At 38.8% G+C, this 24,393-nt stretch overlaps 1 protein-coding gene across 1 annotated transcript; it reads right to left on the bottom strand.

Annotated features, from left to right (window-relative positions):
- Positions 1-534: 534 nt before the first annotated feature.
- Positions 535-22,681, bottom strand: lrrc1 (leucine rich repeat containing 1). The gene is made up of 14 exons (XM_071480813.1): positions 22,037-22,681; positions 14,533-14,650; positions 13,711-13,789; positions 12,099-12,188; positions 8,756-8,812; positions 8,478-8,541; positions 7,619-7,693; positions 7,005-7,149; positions 6,477-6,595; positions 5,927-6,010; positions 4,305-4,420; positions 3,672-3,844; positions 2,461-2,600; positions 535-2,008 (listed from the first exon to the last, which is right to left on the bottom strand). Exons 1-14 carry the CDS (start codon positions 22,193-22,195, stop codon positions 1,850-1,852), a joined length of 1,578 nt encoding a protein of 525 aa, XP_071336914.1. The 5' UTR covers positions 22,196-22,681; the 3' UTR covers positions 535-1,849.
- Positions 22,682-24,393: the final 1,712 nt, after the last annotated feature.

The raw sequence follows: 24,393 nt of genomic DNA, 5'->3' as shown, positions 1-24,393 counted from the left end.
ACAAGGACAGTAAATTGACAAAAGATTGTACATTGTAAAAAAAAAAAATAAAAAAAAAATGTACCATGAGATTCAAATAAAGGTGCATCTGCCAAGCGTTCCAACTACAAACTGGGATAATGCATCAGTGTAATGTGTTCCCCAGATCTGTAGCAGTAGTATAGCATATCAACATTCATTTTCTAATATACTGAAAACATGCTAGTGCCAGTAAAACATCAAACAGCAGCACGTGCAGGGTAGACAAGTCAAACATGGCACATGCTGTCGGAGCGTTACAGAAACATCATGCACTGCTGGACAGACAAAACAAGCAATGGAGGGGTCAGGAAATGGAATATCTGGTTTGTTACTATATTATTTTTTATATTTCCTAATATATGGATAAGAAGAAAAAGCACACCAAATGCATCTTGTTTCTAAATTTGACATTTAAAAGTTAAGTAAATTAAACTCAACTGAGATTAAATGTCTTTGTTATTGTCTCTAAATTCAACAGGCTGACCAATCAAATTAAAAGGAATAACAAACATGTTGTTTAGTGTTGCACTCATTTTATTGATCAGTGGTTAAAAACTCATTCAAATCTCAAGGCCCACCGCCTGTTCGAGATCTGTTTTGTGCAGTTTGATCAGAAAATAATTAACATAACACCAACACTTGAACCAATTTCTCTGGTCCACTTTTTTGCAATCAATTTAAAAACAAAATAATACAACTTATCATGTACCATATAAAAGTATAAGATCTGAGAAACGCTGAGAAGTGCATTATAGTGGAACTTCTAACAAACGCATTTTTAAAGGATGCCATCCTTGTGGTACGAACCTCATTCTCACCAAACCTCTGATAATTATTCTGTACAGTACTCTTTGTTAAAGGGAAGGAAAATGTTTCAAATAAAATACAGATGGTTTTGGCATCTATTTGGAAAACATTACAAAGCAGTGAAGCACAGCACATATAAATAAGATAGTTTTGTTATTTCTGCATAATTACATTGCAGAGAGTAATTAAAGTTTGATGTGCAGTACTTAAATCCAAACTTAATTAATCAAATCTATTATCAAAAAAATAGTTCTTGGTATTGTACAATATAAATGACTAAAAAGAGGATTCAAGGCCATCCACTCACCCAATAACAATTATATGGACCGAATAAGACATTAGTGACTGTGTTTTGTTCATTGCTTTGATTAAAAAAAATAGAAAGAAAGAAAAAAGTACCAAGTTTGAAACAGAAGAAAAAGTTTAAAAATCTGCAACTGATTAAGAAATTTACTATACATTTTTATTTACATCTGAGCTGCCGAAAAGTATAAAAGTATCAATATTCACAAGTGACTATACAATAATCTTTAATCAGTAGGTCCAAAAACTCCTGCTTTTATGTTTGCCCAAAATGTAAAAAGAAGTTCACCCAGTGTTTTAAAAATAGATACAGAACAAATATATAATACATTTAAGAAGGTTTGACCATATTATAAAGACTTATAATAGTGCAACTACCTAATGTATATTTTTAAAAAGAGGCATTTAAAAAAGTAATAAATTTTTAAAATATCTTTTAAAAGGAGTATCTCTGTGCAGATTATTGCTGTGGACGTTAATTTAAAAAAAAAAAAAAAAAAAAGGAAGGCACAGCGGCCCTGGTAGACTGAGTCAAACACTTTTTACACAGGACTGGAGATGGAGTAAGGTTACAGGCGTCAAAGGGTTTAATCAGAGGAGGGGTAGGCCACACCGGGGTTTATAGGTAAAAGAAAGAAAGGGGGGGGGGGCTGCAGGGGTTGTGCAGGACGACATGGCGGCGAGACACAGGAGGTAAAAACCATTGCTGAGGTAAAGGTCACACAGACGTGGTCACTCTGTCTGCAGCGTTATTGACCTCATTTTTGTTGGAGTCCAGGCCTTTGGCAGCGTTCAGGTCGTTGCGGAGGCTCTCGGCTGCTTTCTTCATCGTTTTCAGCTCACCGGGGTGAGGCGTAGCCCGCCGAAGTAAAGTTCCCTGCGTGAAGCAATGATTCTAATTAGTGATACACTTGCTATATTTGCAGCAACAAGAGTGATTGCTTACATCTGTGTGGTGAGTGAAGAACACATGCGCTAAAGGGCATGGCTGGTTGTAAGTAAGCTTTTTGCAACCTGACCGTGCTGAACATCATCATGTTGGTCGTTGTGAGCAAGCTAGCAGCTGGTGTTAGCATTTTGCTAAAAGCAGCTCTTAATTCTTGTTCTCTAATATAGACATAATTTTTGTGTTTTTAATAACAATAAGCGAGCTCTATGGCACAGAGGAATAAGATACATCGGTACTTATCGCTGTTAGTTTCAGTCTTTTCATAGGGTTTGTTGACAATAAGAAAGATCTAGAATATTACCAGGCTTGTCCTTTAACAACAGCTTTTTATTTTTGCTTTTTTCCACATCATACTGTATCATTAAGCTCATTGCTCTCACCTTGTCATCATCATCCTCCTCATCATCATCAAGGAAGTGAATGGCACTGATCCTGCTTGTGGCTTTGTTGTCTGACGTGTCATCTGCCATGTCATTCACCAGGCTCTCCAGGGCTCCAAAGCGGGCAAGTTTATCAGAGCCTGAGGTTGTTTTAAAAAAAAAAGAGACGACACAAATTATATTATTGGAATTCATTCATGCATAAAAATGCTAAGAGTGAATTATAGAGAGTAAGCTGAATATTTCAGTAAATTAAAATCGATAAAGTTGTTATGATCGCTTCTCTGCAATCTGCCAACTCAAGAAATTAAATCTGTCACATAACCCAGCACTTATGAGAGAGAGAGAGCCTGAAACTGCCAGATCACAGTTTCAAATCCCAGCTTAGTCACAGGCTTACAGCAACACAATCTTCCCTGCCCCCAACCTCAGCTTCAGCCTCACTCCTCTGACCTCCACCAGTCTTACATCTGCATCTCTCCCACAAGAGAGAGGCAGCTTGTCAATGCACAAATGTGCCGTTTCTGTTTGAAGGAAAATATTTTTCAAATGTAAAATTCAGCCTTTTGCAGTGAATCACAAATACTTCCCACATTTACATGAAAATCTGTGGATGGCAGCAAAGGAAAAAAATTACAATAAACTGTTGTATCAGGAAAGATAGAGCCAGCCTTCAGCTATGTCCTTATACCCACTAGAGTGAGCTTTTAATGGCAGCAGGCCAGCCACTGCTAAGCCTCTTTCAATGTCCAATCCGCTGCATTTCTGAAAAACATAACCAAGGAGGGCCTCAAGGGACAGGAGAGGGCCTGATCTGTTATAGGCGCTGTGATCCCTTACAGGACATCATAATCGACAGATACTGCAGGGAAGGATCAGAGGGCACAGAACACGCTGTGCTTCCCCGAGCAGATCATGTGATAATGTCTCCAAAACCGCAGGGCACTAAATAATCAGGGATGAGGAGGAATATTACTCAAATGTCACAATGCTGGCACCAAGTCGTTTCACTGTAGAAGTTACAGATACTTAGATATATATACACAGATACAATCATCACACATGCAAAGAAACACTGGTCATAAACACATATACTGTCATTTCACAGGAGTATGCAGCATGACAAACATGTCTAGAGCTCCTGACAACACAGATGATTCGTGATTTGGTTATTCAAAACGTCAGTGCATTATCTTCAGCTTCCACTTTACCTTTATTGTCTGGTTCACATGGCTGTTGAGGCAGCAGCACACAGGTGAGCACCTTCTCGCCCGAGTCGGGATCCTCGTCGGTCTGAAAGGTGAGGAGAGGCTGCGACTGGTTTTCTGACAACCACAAGGCCTTTAGTCGTAGTGTGGTCAGTGACAGAGGTAAGTGGCTCAGCCTGAAAACAAACAGGAAACAAATGACTAACTGGCTCAGGTTCTTATTGTCGCAACACTGCTATGTTAACTTTCAGGATTAGGAGTTAAGATGAGGAACTTGGCAGTTGTTTTGACAATGTGCAGGGAGAGAAACACTCCCCAGACACAGAGGTGAACATGTTTGTGTGTGTGACTCAAGCAGCAGACAAAGCTTGGACTAAAACAGGTAGAGGCAGAGAGCCAGAGCCAAAACAATCTCTGACATACACTGTGTGAGTAATATATTGTCAAAATATCAGCGTAATCTTCAGGGATCAGAAAGTAGAAAACAAGGTTTTAAATCAAGTAACATTTTTGGGGTTTTGTATTTGCTTTTTTTTTTCCATATTACTTTATCAGAAAGACTTAAAATTACCAGAGCAGAGTGTGCTTTTATTAATGAGTTGGTATAAACTACCCTCTCCGCCTTGTTGCACATACCTATTTCCAGAGACATCGAACACATGCAGTTCAGTGGCTTGAGACAGCTCTGATGGTATCCTCGTCAGCCTGTTCTCTCGCACACAGAAGACATTCAGACCGGTGCAGCCCCCGATCTGGGTAACAGTAGACACATCATGATTAGACTGCCAGTCAAAAGGTATCTGATGAATCACGAAAACATAGCATAGACACACACACAAAGAGGATTCCCTGGGGCTTTTTTCCCTCTCCTCGTCTGGATATGGAGTATAATGTAATATAAATATGTGTGTGTATAAATCTGGCATTTTAATACCAGGACAAAAGAAACCAGAGTAAATCTGTTGGCAGTGTTTGGGCACTTTGGGCACTCAATGGCAGATTAGTTAAATGTCAATGGGATGTGGTGCAGGGACCTAAAATTAGGAACAATTAGGCCCACTAGCCAGACAAAGCAGCGACATGATGGGCCAGCTGAAGTGCAGTTGTAATCTATTAATCTGCTCACACAGAGACCTGCAGGAGAAGGATACTAGTGCTGTTCCAGAGATTCATCGTGTTAAAAGGAGCAGGTTAAGCTCATCATATGGTAAGTGCCTTATGTGGTCACAGGAGCGAATACAGAGTCAACAGTAAATGAAGCGTAAGGAACAAACTAAAGGTTTTAAATTAACAGTTTTAAAACAATTTAAATACATAATTCCATGGATGCACTGACAAAAGTCAGCCAGGAAAAGTGTGTTAGGAGCAACTAATCAACAATCAATGGAATCCATAAAACTGGGCCAGTGGTCAAGTAGCTCACCAAAGCACAAGTCAATACTTGGGGAAATGGCTACACTGTGATTGTTGGAGATGTCATGCAATGCTGGTTCGAGAAAACAGTGACACCATCGATTCATTATCTAGGCCAAGTGTGTTGAACTGTTATTTTTCTCCAAACACTGCAGTCTTTGCATCATTAACACACAGGGCCATTGTACAACGTCTAAAGGAGCCTTTCAGATGAAGCTTTCAACCAGGCGTGCCTTCACTTAAACAGACAAGAGGTTAGAAAAGAATGTCACATACAAACACAATGGAGACACTCAGACAGAGCTGAGCAAACCAAGAGGACCGAGCAGTAAAAGTGAAATGAGAAAGCACAACAAGAGAGAGCACTGTTGATCCAAAACGTGAATGAATTTTAGATACTTAGAGACGCGAAGATGAAGAACATGTCGGTGTGTGAGATCGACAGGTCATCGTTTCTGCACATTTTGCCACTTGCACCACCTGCAGGCAATGAGTGTTAAAACTCCTGTTTTTTTAAGGCTTCACATTTACTATTATTTATTGGAGTTCACATCATTTCTCATTTGTCTTTCTGGTTTCTTAGTTGAGGAAAGGAAATAAGTCAACCCACCAGTCTGGGTTGACCAATTTCTGCGTTTGGAGCTACATATTTTAACTAGAAACGTGGGTGTTGTTACATTGTGCATAATCTGCTGTACATGTCTATTGGTAGAAGCATCATCTCTGGATTATAAAACAGTTTTGGTACCTTGGGACTTGTGATTTTCAGTTTTAGATCATCAGTTGCCTCTCAACACGCCTCAACTTTTTTTGAACTGATGTAGGTTGATATATGAAAAGCTTACCTCCTTGGGTAATGACATTAGCTGGTTTCTGTCACAGTTGAAGTTGGAAAGCCGTTTCAATTTCCCAATACTCCTTGGCAAACTCTATAACAATAAATAAATCAAAACAATAATTATAAAGAACATGATTAGTATTTCATTACATTACATCCTTTACATTTTTTTTTGTGTTTAGACAAACTTGTACAGCTGGTCCCATTGACGAATTTATATAAAATAAAATGAGGACAATATAAACAACCAAATCACCCACAGGTCATCCGTATAGTGCTGTGCTCTCATGCAGAAAGACAAAAGGAGATGTGACGGAAAGACACAGACAGGTCAGAGCGGCCTCGTACACATCACCTGAATGTGGTTTTCAGTCTGTCTCACTCAGTGTGTCATCACTGTACTTCAACAGTCTGCACTTCAGCCTTGCCTATAGCTATTTTCCAGTTGGTGAGCATGGGCTAGTCAAGGACGAACTTCGTAAAGTGTGAAGGTACTAATGCCATAGTGTTTTCATTACAGTTTAAAGACTAAACATCAATTCAGTAGCAAAACAAACCTGTATATGGTTCTCTGTCAGCACAAGTTCAGTAAGACTTTCACAGTTGCCGATGCTCTCAGGAAGATAAGTTAGTTTATTCTGATCAGCTTTCAATATAGAAAGTTTCCGTAGTTTTCCTGCAGAGAAGGAAAAAAAATGTGTATTTATGCTTATCTTGTTTAGTAATTAATTAGTTATTTTCAGTACATTACATTACTGAACATTCATTTTGCAGACTCACAATAAGTGCATTAAAACCACAGGAGCAAGAGCTACATATCAGTGCTAGAAAAGCACTTAGAGATTTGGAACTTGTCACATTAAATGAAGACACCAGAGCATATTGGCTCACATACGGCCCATATGAACATCCCATCAAGCCATTTTTTAATTACACTTTAAAAGGGATAAAGCAATATTTTCCCATATGTGAGAATTAAAAGATGAAAAATTGCCTATTAGATAAGACTGTCAAAACATACCCAAGACTAATTGCAAAAGAGCATAATCATGCTAATAAAGAGCTAGGAGAATTCACATGCTTACCAATGCTTTCGGGTAGAGCATCAATGAGGTTCTGAGACACCAGCAGGTCAGTTAGTGACAGCAGGCCTCCCAACTCCTCAGGAAGGTGTCCCAGTTTGTTTTCGGACACATCCAGACACAGCATGCTTTTCATACTGCCAATCTCCTGAGATTCAGAGCAAAGACTTGTGGTAAGCAAACACCAAAGTTACAATAATGTGGCAGCAAATACAATCTTGAAGAGCAGAGCAGGGTCGGTGTTGTCCATGCATTTGCCACATTTAATCTCAGACGTATCTGGCCACACCAATAATGTTAACATGTCCTTAAACAGAAATATTAAAAAGAATCGCTGCACTACATTTACAGTCAGACACAATTTTTAGGTTATGGACACATGTTTAACATGACAAGATTTGTATCATCTAAGGATGGATTTTTTGTCAGTGGTGTTCTTGTTCTGACTGAATTTTCTGAATGTGTTTGAACGCTTATCTAGGCTCGTTGTTCAAAGCCCTATGTGCACCGATGCACAATGCTATAAAATCAATTATATGAAACACTGTTACTATAATTAATAGAGAGACAATCACAGAATATAACATGCAATATATAAATTTGCATGCATAGCTTACTGCAGGTATTTCAGCCAACTGGTTTCCATCCAGCCATAAGTCCTTTAAGCTGACAAGACAGCCTATTGACTCCGGCTATGTGGGAGGAAGAAATGTGGGGATTGAAAGAGTGGGAGCCAGGAAAAGAGAAGAGACAACAAAGGACAACAGAACAGAAAAATACAATATTAGTGAATCGATTCTGACAAAGTACTTGTTTTTTTCTTTAATTCTAATTCATGATTTGCACACACGGCGGGGGTGCAGACCACTGGAAGCATGAGCACTAAAAATCAGCTGAAATCCACAGCTCTCCCATATACTTCTAGCAATACTTATATTTGTTTTATGCTACACTCCCTTCTTCAAGACGGTATTACACCCATTCTGCTGCTTTTTGGCATCACAACAAATCATTTTGATCTGTCAAAGCTCAATTTTATCATAGTTAATAAATGTAACAGAACCATGTCAACATTATAAAAATATAACTTTGGAAATCTACCAAATATTAATTATCACAACATTCAGACATGACTGAGTTTAATGTACACACAACTAAGGAATGAATTGTAAAGAACATAAAACACATAAAAAGCCTTTTCTTCGCAGTCTGATGTTGATCTGTCAGTAAATCATTCACCATCAGAGTCAGACTGCTCACATAAGATTAAAACTTAAAACCAGAGCCCAACACAGATGGTCATCCTCCCATCTGCGTGATAAGAGGTGAAAGCTTTTCTCGAGGGACGCTAATCTACTTGGACATGACAAGAACAAGGAAATGGGAAAAGTTTCATTCTGCTCATTTTGTGAGCGGCCATGTGACATTCTTCTGAGTAAACAATCTCACCCGCACCCAGAAAAAGAGAAGACGTACCAGATTGTATAGTTCATTATTTCCTAGGTCGAGTTCTTCAAGTCTGTGAAGCAGAGATAGTGACCTGTGGATGACAGATGCAAGGGAAGTTCAAAAGAAAATAAAGTCAAATAGGTTTGCAGCATGTTCTATAACTTATTAACTTATTACAGTAAGGGTGCTCCTTGAAATGTTTCAGCCTCTCTTCTATAATAAGGTACACAAAATAACCTTTGGAGATATGATACATATACATATATACATATCCACATATACAGCGCAGTTGGTTGAATACTTACTCTGGTAGGAATGTGAGCAGATTTTCTCTGAGTTCTAGTGATACCAAATTGGAAAGACTGTAATACAGGAGAAAAGAAAGACTATATTATATGTCTGAAAATGCCATGAAACTGAAACTTCCACTCATATCTCCACAGCACAGATAAACATTAGACATGATGCTCTTGAATGTTCCCAAAACAAAGAGTTTTAATGAGAGCTAAAAAATGGCCATAAAACATCTCCTTGCAATCAGATATCTGAGAACAGGAAGTACTTTGGAGGTGTGTCAGTCTTATCAAGGCCCTAAAATTGCAGCAGCATAAACAACTGCTGCATACTTTAAATGAAGAGCAAAATGTCTACATGGCTATCATAGACCAAAGTACGGTACGGTGCTGCTTATGTACACCTCCGTGCTGCACATGTACTCAATAATGGAGGAGTTTATGACAACAGCCTACTAGTAAAAGTACAAAGTCCACCTTGTTGTTCAGAACCCAGACTAAATAATTCCGCCTTCCTGTGGGATTAGAGATGGACCAAGGAGTTAAAATCTTTTTCAACATTCCCATTACTGATCGAGAAACCAAACCAATTACAAGACAATTAGCCAAGCTCTCTCGCTGACAAAAATATGAAATGGCAATGACTTTTTTCTAAAGCCTTTACAGTGGCAGTTTCCATACCTAGTAGGTATGTTTAAGATGTTTCTTAATTTAGTCTACATAAAGTCTCTCTTAAAGACTGACCCTAAACTTTAATAATACGCAATACAACGGCTACTTTTCATTAAACTTGCTTTCTGAGAGTGTTCATCATTCACTATAGCGGATCGCGATGCTAGAGATAAAAAGACAGATAAAATCTTCTCGCATATTCCGTCTGAAATCTCTTAGAGATCCACTGAGTGATGTAAACAACCACTTTACTGCATCAGTGTCTCAGGTTTCATTGAATCCTTTTTTTTCATGTCAGAAAACACTCCCATCTCAGGAGATAAATGATGTCATTTAACCTCTTAAGCATTTATCTTATCCGTGTCTAAAAACCCTCCAGCATGTTGTTCCAACTGCGTTATGGCTTTCATTACCTTCTTCCCTTGACAGAGTGCAGGCCTTAAGTCACTGCTTTATGGAAGATAGATATGGGACATATGTGGGGCACATGCCGTTCCACAAGGAAACGGGTGTGAAGAGATCTCTTGAACTTTAGGTGACTTTTTTGGTAGGAGGACTGTATATGTCATACAAAATAATGTAAATCAGTCACATAAACAGTTCCAGCCCTCGTCTATGTTGAGTTTGTAGCCGTTGCTATGGCAAACAACATGAACGGTATGAGAAATAGTTTTTATAGCCAACCAGGTAATCTATAAAACAGATTTCTGAAAGGAAGCGTCATTTTTCTAGAATAAATTGCTGGGGGGGGCAGACATGGTTTGCAACCAAAGATTTAAATCCTAACTGACCCTGGTTTTACTGTTTTTATGTTTGAAGCTTGTTTATAGTCTTTCAACAACACAGTTTAACATGTTCCAGAATATTGTTCTTATAAGGAAATGAGCAGAACCTGAGAAAAGCTCAACACACAACACCAATACAGATGTTTTAGGTCAGTTCTGTAGGACCATCATCCATATATGGATTATCCATTATAGTATGGATCTTTATCTAAAAAATCTATCTGGTGTCTTGCGTCTTGCATAAAATCTAATTTATGTTAAAAACTGTATCAGTTTAACATTAAATCTTAAAAGCTGAAGTATAGGTGGCATAGTATTATTTCAAAGCCTATAGTCCTGACCTGTGAACACTAAACCATCCATGCATTATCTCTGAGAGGTTGTGCAATAATCCTTAATTTGTGGCAGAGACAAATCTCTGTTTAGTTTAGCTCCAACTGTTTCAGCAGTTATCTAATGATTAAAATATGCCATCCAGACCACCACCACCAGTAATCATTTAAAACATACTACTGCACAACATCAGTGGGAGTTTCACTGTAGTAATCAATGTGAGAAAAAGCGCCTTTAAAAAACATCTCTATTGACAGGGTTTTTTTTTTTTTTAAATCCTGTTGTAAACAATTCAGCAATTAACAAGGCGCTATGTGTAAAAAAAAGACAGTGTGATGAAGGGGTAATTTGTAGCAAGGAATGATAGTAGCTCCTGAAAAAGCCTGTCAAATATCAGAACATTATCAATATTTCTAACCACAAGTGCACATCTAAAGTAACTTTATCCCTTTAAATCCACACATGTAAGGGTTTTAGTTCAGCTTCCCTTGAATTCTAAACTTCCACTAAAAACATCCCTTGTGGCAATTTGACCTAAAAGCACATATTTCTGTTATTAAATCCAATTATAACTGAACTCAACAATAAGGGAGACCTCTTAGGAATAAGAATGTTGGCAGACATGACTTTTCACTTCTCCTGACTATATGCCGTCTCACAACAAGCCTTTTGCCTTTTATGACCAAGACGATGAAGTCACTGCAGACACTGCTGCAGACACTGACTGATGTGTCTGTGAAGAGTAATGAGATTGGTATGTTTTCCCCAATGCGGTAAGAATCGAAGAGATTAGAAGAATTTATTTCAATCGGGGGAAAGGAAGACAACAGAAACCTAAGTACTTTGACTATGTAAGTTTCAGTTGATAATTGCACTTATTGCATAGAAATTGTACAGAAGGAGCCATACTAATGATCTGGAAACATTACAGACTTTTCAATCCTTTTAGCTAAGAGGGAAGACTGCCATACCATACGTTAATTGGTTGTGTAGGAGGGTTTCTCACCTCATCATGTTCACTGACTAAAAAAATAAAACCTGACCTATTTACCACCAGATAAGTCAAGAAGTGCCAGAAGCACTGTGCCCTCACACACCAGACTGTTTAATGTCTGTTAACACATACCACTTCACAGAGGGTGGTATTAAAACAACTCAACTTGGTTCAGTATTTCTATAGTATTTATCAAATGAAATATATTTATAAGGAAAACTAATCATTTTGTTAAAAATACGACAAAGAATGAAGCAAAGTGTAAGACAAGGAAATGCAGAGAGAGGCACAGAAGATGTTATGTGACACAAGTCCCTTGAGTTCATTATTACATTACATGCACTTAAGGCTGTTAGTGCATCAAAATGCTCAGAAACAAGGGATTTGTGTTCTTGAAGTGATTCTGATGTCTAAAGGTTTTAGACACACTAAAGACCATTAAACGCAGATATTTGTCATTTCAGAGTAAGATAAACATTTTAATTTCTGCTTCTGCTATGAAACTGTGCGGAAATGTTTTACTGGCAGAGATGAGATTCACTTATTATGTCAAAACAGTGCATACACTTACTTTCCAATGTTGTCTGGAAGAACTTGCAATGAAATATCATTGATGGAAAGGCATGTTAGATTCCGCAGCTCTGGAAAGCTGTCAGGTAACCTGCAAAAATTATACACAAGTGGCCACAATGTGAGACACCAGCAGAAAATTTAAAGAGAATGACTGAATCCAAATGTTTTAAATCTGTCAACCAGTGCATCTGACATTAACGCTGCAGATGGATACTGGCTACTACAAAGAGGAGGACTCAAATCTGATGACTGTGTTGTGAGTTGAGAATGTAAGCAATGTTAACCAAGAGTTTACCAGCACTTTAGGCAAGGCAGTAAAAGTCTCTACACTCTGGTCTCCTTAAAAAGGCACAAAATCCAGTTTTCTAAATGGACACATCGTCTGCTTTTTCAGGACAAAATGTCTTTTGTCAAGTTTTTACTTGCTTACATTATCCTCTTGCAAGGTGGACAAACTGGACTACTGTGGTCACACTTTGATGTATGGCAGCAGCAACGTAAAGCTTCTTGCACCCTGCAAGCTCTGGTTATGGGTGAGACAAAAAACACTACTTCTGTCTAATATTTCTCCTCAGAAACATTATTTGGAATGAATGTAAGCCAGAGATCAAGAAAGCTATCAACAAGTCTTAATAACTGACTAGAAGTGACCTGTTGCCTGCTGCTGGTATTTGGACCCAAGCTCACTCTCAAGATTAAGTATGGCACTTCATGTAAACTAAAACTTGCTAAAATAAACACAGTGTCCACCAATGCAAATCAAACCAGAGTCTGCCAGCAATCCTAAAATGAAAGGTCCTTTCAGACAACTTAATCATAGCTTTTCATATTTTATGTTGATGTAAATGTTTGGTTTTAAACACGAGACAAAAATCTTGTCAATATTTTAAACTGTTGATGTCTTGAAAAACACATATGTAAATAAACCTGTTATTTATATATTTGAAAAATATAGAGTGGCCTTTAATTTTCCCATTCATTTATGACTGGGCCATCACAACCCTGCTAACCCACAGTTGTAACTAGACCTATACTATGAAGCTGTTAAAACAGGACTGACGACAGAGAGGAAAATTAGGTTACTACTGTGGAAAAAGAGTGTTGTGTGTGTGCAAGCCTGTGTGCACTTTAAAGGTATTGAACACCAATGCTTTGTTATACTATTCATTGTCACCTCCTAAACTATAGACTGAAAGCAATGTGGTTTTTTCCCCTGCTGGGGTGCAAATTAGATTTGGTCTCACCCACATGATAAAAGCAAACGATGCACAATCTGCAATCTGTTACATTCATAGGCAGGAATAAAAGGAAGAGATTTTAAAAACACACACAATGCAAAGAACGGAAATACGAACCACAAAAAAAGATGCATTTTCTATTAATTTACAAAGATGTACTCCCTGCTTTTGTTATTCCAACATATTAATCTGGATAAATAGGTGGAGGAGATCAAAAAGTATCACATATACAAATCAATAAATGTAAAATGTATGGTTTTAACAAACCTTCACAGATTAGTATATTAGATGAGACCATGGTTAAATTATCAAATACAACTGATAATTGTTTTTCCTCTTTGAAAAGTAAAACAACCTAATCTGTGTCACTACCTTGTTAATGGATTTCCACTGAAATCTGCCACTTGGAGGGCTTTGCAGTGACAAATGCTCTCTGGAATTTCCATAATATCTGAATAAGAGAAAAGAGACATGATACAACAACAACTTCTCAATCACTCTGCTCAGATCTTAGCATTCAAAAAATAAATGTACGTGACAATAAGCAGTAGTTAAATAAGTTATCAAAATAATACCTTGAAGACAGTTGCTTTAAGTGCAAATGACAAACAGTGAAAATCACAATAATAATGGTGCAGATCTGAATGCAAAGATGGCATTTTATGGTAAATCTAATGAGGAATAATTCAATAGTTATGTGACCCAGGTCTCGCTCTTACATATGATGCATTCAGACCAAAGAAAGATCAAATGTACACTTGTGTACAACACTTTAACGTCATTAAGACTCAACGTGAGCAGGACAGTGCATTAAATGTACTTTCTATCAACTTGAATTTGGCTCTCCAGCTACAGCTATGAACAGGCTGCTGCTTTGTTGCAGGAGAGACCTCACCAGTGTATCTAAAGGAATATGTTTGGGTCTAGTTAAACAACTTGGGAGATTCAGACTAATGCAAACCATGCTTTTTATGCTTGTTTGCTGCATCAGCTTCAATAATGGGGAGTAAATCTGTCAGTGTCATTCATTCGTTGAATTTAGTGCTGTCTCTCTCCTGTTATAGCATATTCTTGCAGATGTGAAGAAAATACACAGAAACACAGTTATATAATGTGATATGTAACAACTGAATATGAGTTACTTGTGTGTTCTATTTTATGCTGCTTTAGTATATCACTGTTTTCCCTTCTTACCATTTCGTGAAACATCCAGTTCTACCAGCTGCATGAAGTTGGCTATTTCTGGTGGAAGTCTCTGGATTTCGTTGTCACTCAGGCCAAGTTTTCTTAGTTTCACCAGCTGGAAAAACGGCTGAAAAGCAAAAACTATATTCAGTAAAAAGCTTGCAAGTAGATGTAAATCATCCAAATGCATTGAATTATATACAGCAGATTTATTCAATTTACATTCAACTGAAGGTGATTTTAATGATTGGTGACACAAATCAAGTGTTTAATTATCATCACATCTTTAGCTGTGGTTGATTTCTCTCTTGCAGCAACATGCACCTTGTTAGCATTTTCAGAAATAGTAACGCTTCAGTGCATTTTACTTGTTTAAAGACAGGGCAAAGTCCCACAAGCATTTTCAATTGTTCTGGCTGATTAGATGTCTGCTCAGGTTGAATTTGGGTGGGGCTATGATGGAAATCACATGAGGTCATAACAATGCAAGAAAGATAAAAGTTGATTCCTGCTCTAACAGGAGTAACAGAACTAACCTATTTTTTTTTATGTATTCTCACTGTAAACATGCAGTACTCTGTGTATATTGTGTGGATTTGACTGGAACCAGTAGCAAGGAAAAGAGTGAGGTTCAAGGTATTCTTCTAGGCAAAAAGGTTTAGCATGAGAGCATGAGTACAATGATGAAGACCAGTCTGCAGCCTCAACATGCTGTCTTTATTACTGTTTCATTAGCTCACTACTCTGCAATAAAGCCTTCTTTATTTCCTATTATTCCTTTATTCCAAAAATAAAAGACGGCTGCCTTCGACATGACGCCTTTTTTAACCTCTGGCTTTATATCTTCTGGGGAGTTATAATGAAAAAACCCATTCAGTAGTCACAAATGTTGGAGTAACAGGAACCATTTCTCCCTCTACCTTCAGTTCTATGCTCCATTTCTTCTTAAATAATAGCAAACATCTCCAGTGGCCTATTGAGTTCGCAGACACCTCCACGTCCTGTTTCAGTGAAAAGCCATTCCGGAAGAAATTACAGCGAACAGGACCAATGTCATCACTGTGAGATATCTTTATTCAACAGGCTGTACTGAGTATGTCTGACAGCAGGTTTTACTTTTCCTCTCTGTGTCTACGTTCTCCCACAGACCCTTCTCCTCACTACTGTGCTTTAGACACCTCAGACTCAACTCACAGGTTGCTGTTTACAAAAGTGCAAAGATCCATTGTTTGTTGGTGGCTGAGAAAGAAAGATCCAGTTGGCACACTTATTTAAAAGGGCAAAAGCAATTACCAAAAGCACATTCTTGACGCCCAAAACAAGAACGGGCAGAACCTAGCCTGTGTGGTGGTGGAGCAGGTAGCTGACAATGCTGCTTCAGGTTCCCCTAAAGCTTTGGCAAGAACAGAACAGAAAAACTTCCCCTCTGGCCTTTCTCTTTTCTCTGCTGTTGCTTGTTACCAGGCAGGCCAGCCGGCCATGAGGGCTCATCAGTGAGAAACATACTTTTCTTATTTATTATTCAGTCAATCGATCACTGAAGCCGACTGTTAATTGTGCTCTTTTGATCTGTGTGCCCTGCACACTGCAACAGTTATTTACAACCACCTGTTGGATAATCCAAAGGTTTTGGACGGCATAAGACTTTCAAAACCGGTAGGGGACACTTCATTCGTTCAAAGGTGAAACGTTTGTAGGCTGTAGGAAAACTACAGGAAACTAGACTGGTATTGCATGCCCAGGTAAATGTACTGTTTTGTCTGGATCTCAACAAGGCGGTGATGGATTGGAAACTTAACTGATCTGAAAATATGTTAAGCTGTAATAAAGGCTCATTATCATCACTACGGCTGGTCCGCAGACAACCCATGCAGCTCTATACTGTAAAATTAGCCTCTTCTTTTCAATACAGCTAGAATCATAGCCAGCACATAATGAAACAATATTGTTATTAGACCATCACAGCACCTGCACATCTGATATTGGCTAATGTCTGCTAGGTGTAAAGGTAATCTGTAAAATGTGTTCGCATATTTAAAACTCATGATCAGGTTGCTTATTATCCATGAACTGTATCCAAGTACAGACCACATTTTAATAATGTGTGCACAACAAATAAGGCCCAGGAGTCCAAGAGTCAAACTCCACCCATTAAAAAAATGCACGTCATTCCAGGGTTTTAAGAAAGAAAACAGTCGCTAATCCATCATTTCATCAGGCAAACAAACCTGTACCCTAACAAGTAATGACTGTTTGTCTGAGCTTTCATATCCTAACCACATAAATTTCACTTTCACATTTCACTTACTTATAAAAAAACATATTATGGGTGCAGCGTCTGTCTGCTAAGCCAGTCTCACAGCTCAAAGATTTATCTCTGTCTTGATGATATTATCAAGGGAGTCGTTGCTAGTTCAGACTTGTTCACTTCCAGAAAACTAACAAAAAATGTCACGGATCAGGAAAATATTGCCAATTCAGTTTTCAGCTTGATCATACTGACATGTTTACCACTTTCAGACTCTCTGCTTGAGCTATGCCTCTCCCTTATGACACAGTCGGGAGCAAACACAGGCACTGTGTTTTGAAACTTCCAGACGCAAGAGAACTCAAAAGGCAGCTTAATTCAAATGCTTTCATCTGGTTTTCTAATTCTTTTGATAACAATAAAAACAAAGAGCAAAGAGCAACAGACAATTGATTCATCTGTTGCAAATGTGTCACAAACTTTCTGATTCCTGATTCCTGCATTAACTGACAGAAAACCTGTTCTTCCTGTCAGTGTCATTCAGCACCACGCCCCCAACAGTCACCCATGTGTGACATGCAACAACCAAAACAGGCTGAGTCAAGCATACATTAACCATATTCTCAGCTCCTGCGTCAATGTTTGAACCTTCAGTTTCACCCTTAGCACTGACGATGGTTTTGTACAGTGAGTGCATGGATTATTGCACTGGAAGTTGTCACCAAAAGCCCTGAATGTATATGATACAAAAATGCAGCTTTAAAATTTAGTTACAAATATTCTTACATAATCAAACCAAAAAGTTGTAAAATTGAGCACTGAAAAGCTGAATTTATTTAAGTAGATGAGTATAATGTAGAGTTTGCTGTTATCTGGACTAGGCTTTCTTGCTTTTTCATTCGTCACAAATAAAAACACCCAATCAACTAAACCTCATTCCAGTTACATTTGCCAGGCCACAACCCTACAGCCATCAAGGCTAAGTAAAAGACCTGAGTGTTGAGTGCTTAGTTGAGTATTTCAGGTTATTTCATATGCACATCTTAAAGTATATCACAGTATAGGCTACACTTAAAACTGTCTCAACCCCAACCACGTCAGAAACAGGTCTTCCTCTGCAAGAACATCTTTTTGTCGTTCAGAGTTCAGAGTTTCTAAGTCAGTTCGACCACCAGCTTCCTGCTCTGGGATTCATCACACCACTTTCTTTACCACTTCAAACATGTCATAAACTCTGCAGCTTCAGGTCTAAGACCGGATATTGGTTCCTCTTGCCCTGACTGCCATCACTGTGTGTGTCAACTTTTTCCCCCCGAGCATAAGTTTACATATTTAAGCTGATTGTTTTGTCCACCTGACCGGACGAATCGTCTCAACTCTTGTCTGAATGCCAATTTTTGATTTGTTTGATGAACAAAAGAGAAAGTTGAGGTATATCTGCTCATTTTATTGCTTGTCAGGCTGGAAAACACGATATTAGGACTGCAACTAATGATAGTCCTGCTGTAATTTCCCACCACCTGCGGCGTGCTCAGACTGCTTGTTCTACCCGACCAGACCCCTCATGTACTCAGGTAGATACTGTACATGACAAAGAAAAGCCTCACATCCTCACACTGAAGAAGCTGCAACCACAGAATATTTTGGCCTTTTTACTCGAGAAATGACTGAAATGATTAATCTGAAACTTGTTGCTCTTTAATTTTCTCAAATTGACTGGTTTATCGATTAATTGCTGCAGTTCCAAATAACTGTATCACAAAGAAAGCATATACACAGCAGGTGTAAGACTTGTTTTCCGCACTACAGCTGAACGCAGATTTTTTTTTTTTTTAAATCATCTTAAAAGGTCTTTGACACAGCCACCAACACCTCTCTGTCTTCCAGTTTCACTGGAGCTGGAGACACTGGAAGCTACATTCATTCTTAAACTGGAACAGGCAAACACATTTCAACAGCCAGGTAGTCTTGCATTCCTATTCTTCCTTGCTGGTTAGTTTCTTAGTTTGACTGCTGTTTACAAACCAGTCTGATGGTATGTATCAGGGAAGGCCAGTTGCTTGAGGGAAAATTTTTAATAAACAAAAGGGACACAATTTACTGTTTGCTAATTCAGTCCACAGCCTCTGCACAAATAATAGATGAAAACCTAGACATGAAACCTATTCATACAAATGTGTGTTTCATGCCTTGGTCAGCAGATTTTTCTTTGTAAAACTATTGAAAGTATCTGCTCAAGTTCAACTTGCCTCATCTTGTTACTGTAAAAACACACCTTTGCCGTTTCATCTTGCCGTTAAGGCTGCCCTGTGCATGTTTTTATCTGCCTGCCGGTTGAAATGATTGACTTGAAATATGTTCCTGGGTCTAGGCTTTGTTACATCATTGTCAATATAATAATAAAGTTAAGTGGTCGACGTTTTTTCAGCTAGCCACCTCCAAGGCAAATGTGATGAGGCCACACAGTGCGCACTGAAGTGGACTGATACCAAGGTTTATCCAGTGGGACGTTTCTTGGGTTCACTCAGCAAGCATTGATGACATTAGTTACATGCCAAAGAACACTAAACACAGTTTCTCTTGTGGGCATGCAAATAATCCACCCCTCTAACCTCAAAAAATGCTTAGATTTTCCAAATAGTTCATGAAGCATGGAGATTGCTAAATTGTCAAACAACTGTGTGTGTGTGTGTGTGTGTGTGTGTGTGTGCCCTTGTAGGCACAGACAATGGAAAGAGGGTTAACTATGCAGGCATCTAGTTTGCCAGGTGTATCGTCTCGTATGCGAGTTGGTTTATGGTTCTATTGGTCTGTACTTTTCAATTTGGGTCGATGACTCATTAGAAAACACTGGCATGTGCAACTGCACGAGTGAGGCGACAACAAAACACATAATGGTGTCTTTGTTTCCAGTCAGAATACCTGTTCCTGTGCTTTTCTTCAATGGACAAAGTAAACAGTGTGGCACAGCCACAGGAGGTTCCTAACATTATCTCTGTTTCATCAAATTTCTATGGACATGCCAAGCCCAGAAAATATTCTCTCTGCTGTCTTCTCTCTCACTGTATGGAGTCCTGTGAAATGCAAACCACATCACTGTATGTTTTATTTAGATGAAAACCAAGAAAGAAAGAAACATCGTTAGGACACAAAATAGTCCTTCAGTCCTATCAGCTTTACACCTGACCCACCATGACTGCAGTTATATGAGGTCAGGACAGTTTCTCAAGTGAACTAAGCCTTATTCCATACTCTGTCCCCTTGTTGGGGCCAGCTGTAAACCCAATATATTACCCAATGTACTCCCTGTTGTTGAAGGTGTCAGTGAGAATACCGAATGCAGGTTTCTCAGGCTTGGAATACACTCTCCAGAGCGGAACTGAGAACACCTTCAACGTTAGAACCGGTTTGGCGGCAAAAGTTAAAGGGAATATGCAACAAAGCCACAAAGTCAGTAATCCTTTCCCTCACTGTAGCAGCTCTAGGCTATATGCATGTCGGACGGACGTCTTCAGGCTCTAGGATCTTCAGCTTCAAGCCCATATATTGACACATACTAAATAAACCATTCTCACACATGCAAAATAACATACAAATCCGTTAACTTAGCATCCCACTTAATCCAAAGCGCTGGGGTCACAAGTAAGAAGGCCGGGCTTCTGTATCTCCATCTCTCCAATGTAAGTTGTTTCTATTTAACAAAATAGAGCCACTGCGATGGAGTACTTCAATCATCCTATGATTCACAGTGTGTTTGTGTCTGTTCAGGGTTACAGTCATACAGGTCGTGGAACATCTAATGGTATTCAAAAGATGTTTTGCTTTGTAGTCTTGAATTTTCAGAACAATGCAGTTGTAACTCACTTGAAAGATGATTTCATATCCCTATGAATATGGTTTTACATCTGATAGACAGTGTTGAATCGATTATTTCATTAAATACTTTATGACTTTTTAAATCGACAAATGAATTAATAATTAATCAGGCAAAAATAAAAATAAAAATCATTCACTGTTTACATATTCTCATGTGGAAAGATTTAGCTACTTTTCTCTGAATTATCTTATTATCATTTCAGGCTATTTGAAGGCATCACTTTAGGCGCTGGGAAATTGTTATGGTTATTTTTCACTCTTCTATCTAATCTGAATGACTTTGGGAAGCACCAGTCTGATATGCCAGATTGGTATCAGTCCAATACTGCACACATTAAGCAGACTGGAATCAGCCATGATATGACTGATCTGCAATATACAGTTTTTTTGGCTAATATTATCATAAAACTCGCTGTTTCTTCCAGTCATTTACCTTATATCAAGCTAATTCCAATGAGTTTCACATCATTGGGTATAAAGACTTTAAATCTGGAAAAAAAAGAGCACATGTACTGAACTGGTATTTGGTATCAATATGTCAGACTCAATATCTGGAGCGAAATTACTGATATAATGAAAATAATTGTTTGTTTTTTGTTTTTGTTTTTTTACAATAAATATTCATTATGATGATCCATGTTTTATGCTTTTTATCTATGTACAACATCCGCTTGATGGCATTTTTTCTGGAGCTTTTGGCCATATCTCATGGTCTTCATCAGTGGATGGAGTTCGTTGTTGTTTTTTGTCAAACATATTTCCAAGGTCAATAATGAAACAGTTGTCTAATTTGGGATTTCTACCTGTTTAGCAATCATGTCTACATTACTAATGATATTTCACCTCTGCCGCGGAATAACTATTGCTCTAGAGCACCATTAGTCAGACCCATTAAACAACATTAAGTTACTGAGTCATAAACATTGTGCCTTGAGTATTGTTCAGCGCAGTTAAATCCTACTTCCTTTTAAGAATTAGATGCTCTTTGCATACAGTTCACAGACAAAAGGTCATGGGTATTTCTGACCTCAGCTTGGGATCACCTGCCCAAACAGGTTTGGCCTGTCAGACACAATGTCAGGGCTTTCCTGAGACATTTAGCTCTCGAATAAAAATGTTTTATGACCAAACCCCCAGACTGTGGCACATGCATTAGATCCAACCCGCGGTGGGAGGTGTACTTCAGGGCACATTTCCACGTCCACAGTGTGTGCTTGCCTTGCTGATCTTGCGTAATTACTGTCCCCAGGTACCACCAGACTCCCACGGGGCGCCTGGTCAGCTCAGTAAGCAGCTCCGTGTCAGAGCCTCTCTGACCGGAGGGACACATTACATATGACCAAAAATAAGCTACGACCCCCTGCCCCTGAACCGCACTTTGCCGCTTACCTTGGGCAAGTCTCGGAGTTGATTGGCATCGAGCAGCAGCTCCTCCAAACTCCGTCCGTAGCGATAAATCTCATCTGGCACATACAGCAGGGAGCAGTGGCGTTTATCGATCATCTCCACATGACGGTTGCACCGCCACAGGGGTATACAGTGAAACATCACGGGGGAGGTGGGAATAAACCTCGTACCCCTGCGATAAACAAACAGCGGGGAGGAGGGGGATGCAACAGATTGCTACAGCGGGACAGCCCCGGACTAGATTCGCCGTCAAGAGCACAAGCGAGGCGAAACTCACGGGGCGACTTCACACCGAAACTCCGGCTGTAAACAACGTTACCGAGCGGGCGTCGGTGAGGTCGCGACCAACATGGGAACCGCCGTCCGTCGTTGTCTCACTTTGGTGACTTTGTAGGCACCTGTTTTTTTTCTCTCCTCTCCACTTGGTTCCTCGTCTCACGTCGACCCCCGCCGCTTTTAAAAGCCCTCTTTTTTTTTTTTTTTTTTTTTTTTTAAGCGTAAAAAACACAGGCTACATCTCAGTGTGGAGGCGGGTGGCGTTTTCCTGGTCTCGTCCCGGAGTTAATTTCCTCCCCGTCCCGTTTCTGACCCGGAACACTCACTCCCTCATTCCAATCTACGTCACCGTCCAGGATGCTCCGCCCCCCGGTCCCTCCTCTGGACAGTCCCGTCCCGCACAGGGCCGCCAGCTCGGGGGGCCCCGCAGGCTGAGGAGGGGGTGTTTAAAAATAATTGAGATACGGATGTGTTGAAATATACTTTATAAACTCTATTTAAACTATGATTCAGCAGTATGTTTGAAAATCTATGAGGATGGCAGTGGTGGAATAAGTACTCAGTGTTAAACTTTGAATTGTTTTATGTTCATTTGTTTAGGGACAAGTAGTTATACAGCATGAACCGCACATTTATAGCTTAAGCTAATTTGCATTGGCTGGCCTTTAAAATATGTGCAATAAAATAAAATAAGAAGGAAGTAAAACAACACTTAAAAAAAAACACAAAACTCAACAAGGAAATACAAAACAGACACAAACAATCCACAAAACAGGGACAATTTACAAACAATAATACAAAAAAATGTACCATGAAACCACAAGCTACAAATAATTCATGACTGATCCCAGTCATGATGCCAGCCATGATCCATTTTGAGCTCTGTGCATAAAGAGTTCCACATATTGCTCCCCTAAATAGAAAAAGTTATCTGTCTGAATGAGGATTCACAAAAGAGTACCTTACAAATCCCACTTAGCAAAGAACACATACCAAGTATTCCTCTTACAAAACATTTAAAGAAACTTGAGACTACAACCAGACCCTGACCAGAATCTCTTTGGTGCATGTACATAGAATAATCCATCTGAGACAGTTCATCATTTAACTTGGATAGTTTGTGTTTTGTGTCCTGTTGAATGCTTTTCTCTGGGTCACTCTTACACTCACATGATTGTTAATGCATGTAGAGATATTGTTTCACCCCCTCCACTTCACATGGAAGTAATGTTTTGACAGCTATAACCACTTGCTACTTTGTAGATTAAGATTTTACATTGAAAATATGATCACATTATAAAATATACTGGCTTGTTCTAGATTTAACCACCAAACAGTGTCTTCAAGTTGCTATTAACTAGCTGCAACATCAAAATGTATTAATAAGTATTAATAATCAAACAATATAACATTGTCTGGGGCCTGGGTACTTTTACTTCTCATACTTTATTTGGCTTATAATACTTTAGATTGTAATCAGTCAGTTGATACATTATAAAAATTAAAAAAAAATAAAAAAGCATTAATTGCTTTTGTTTTTATTGTCTGTTTTGTGAAGTGAGTTGGATTTAAACTGCGCATATTAACCAGACATTCCCCATCCTCTCTGTGCATTTTGCACAGAATTGCTATGCTGGAAAGGTACATGGCCCCCTGGTTTGTTCTATGGTAATATGATTAAACTCAAATAATGTAGGAATATGCACTATGTGAACATAATATCAGCTAAAATAATGGAATTAAAAATAGATTTTGACCCAGGGACCCTATCCAATTGACACAGTTTCAAGAATAGGTACAGAAACAGGAGGCATAGGCTATTAAATCCTTTACCATGTCAGTTAATATAGAATTTTGCAAATGCTGTGTATGCTCCTGAACAAAGTTAGAATTAAACATATCTAAGATAACAAAAACCAGCTGCTACACAGTGAACCCATTGTGGGACCTCTGGGTGGTTGCATGTACTTTGCCCCGTTGGTAATCCAGCCGTGCCAACGTGCTTCCCCATCCTTTTTCAGCCATGCCCTCTTTAGCTTTACTTCATGTCCAAAAGCAGCAAT

The sequence above is a fragment of the Trachinotus anak genome, unplaced genomic scaffold (genome assembly GCF_046630095.1).
Source record: "Trachinotus anak isolate AG129_WGS33_773 ecotype Australia unplaced genomic scaffold, CSIRO_AGI_Tana_v1 ptg000007l, whole genome shotgun sequence".
NCBI lineage: Eukaryota > Metazoa > Chordata > Actinopteri > Carangiformes > Carangidae > Trachinotus > Trachinotus anak.
Note: the sequence above shows the minus strand (reverse complement) of the source record. Positions and strands in the feature narration are given on the sequence as shown.

Bases quoted from the DNA above. Each gene is read 5' to 3' on its own strand.
- lrrc1 (XM_071480813.1), bottom strand. From the start codon at position 22,195: ATGTTTCACTGTATACCCCTGTGGCGGTGCAACCGTCATGTGGAGATG. The intron at 14,651-22,036 runs GTAAGCGGCAAA...TTTGCTTTTCAG, and splicing joins AACTCCGAGACTTGCCCAAG to CCGTTTTTCCAGCTGGTGAA. The intron at 7,694-8,477 runs GTACGTCTTCTC...CCTCCCACATAG, and splicing joins ATAATGAACTATACAATCTG to CCGGAGTCAATAGGCTGTCT.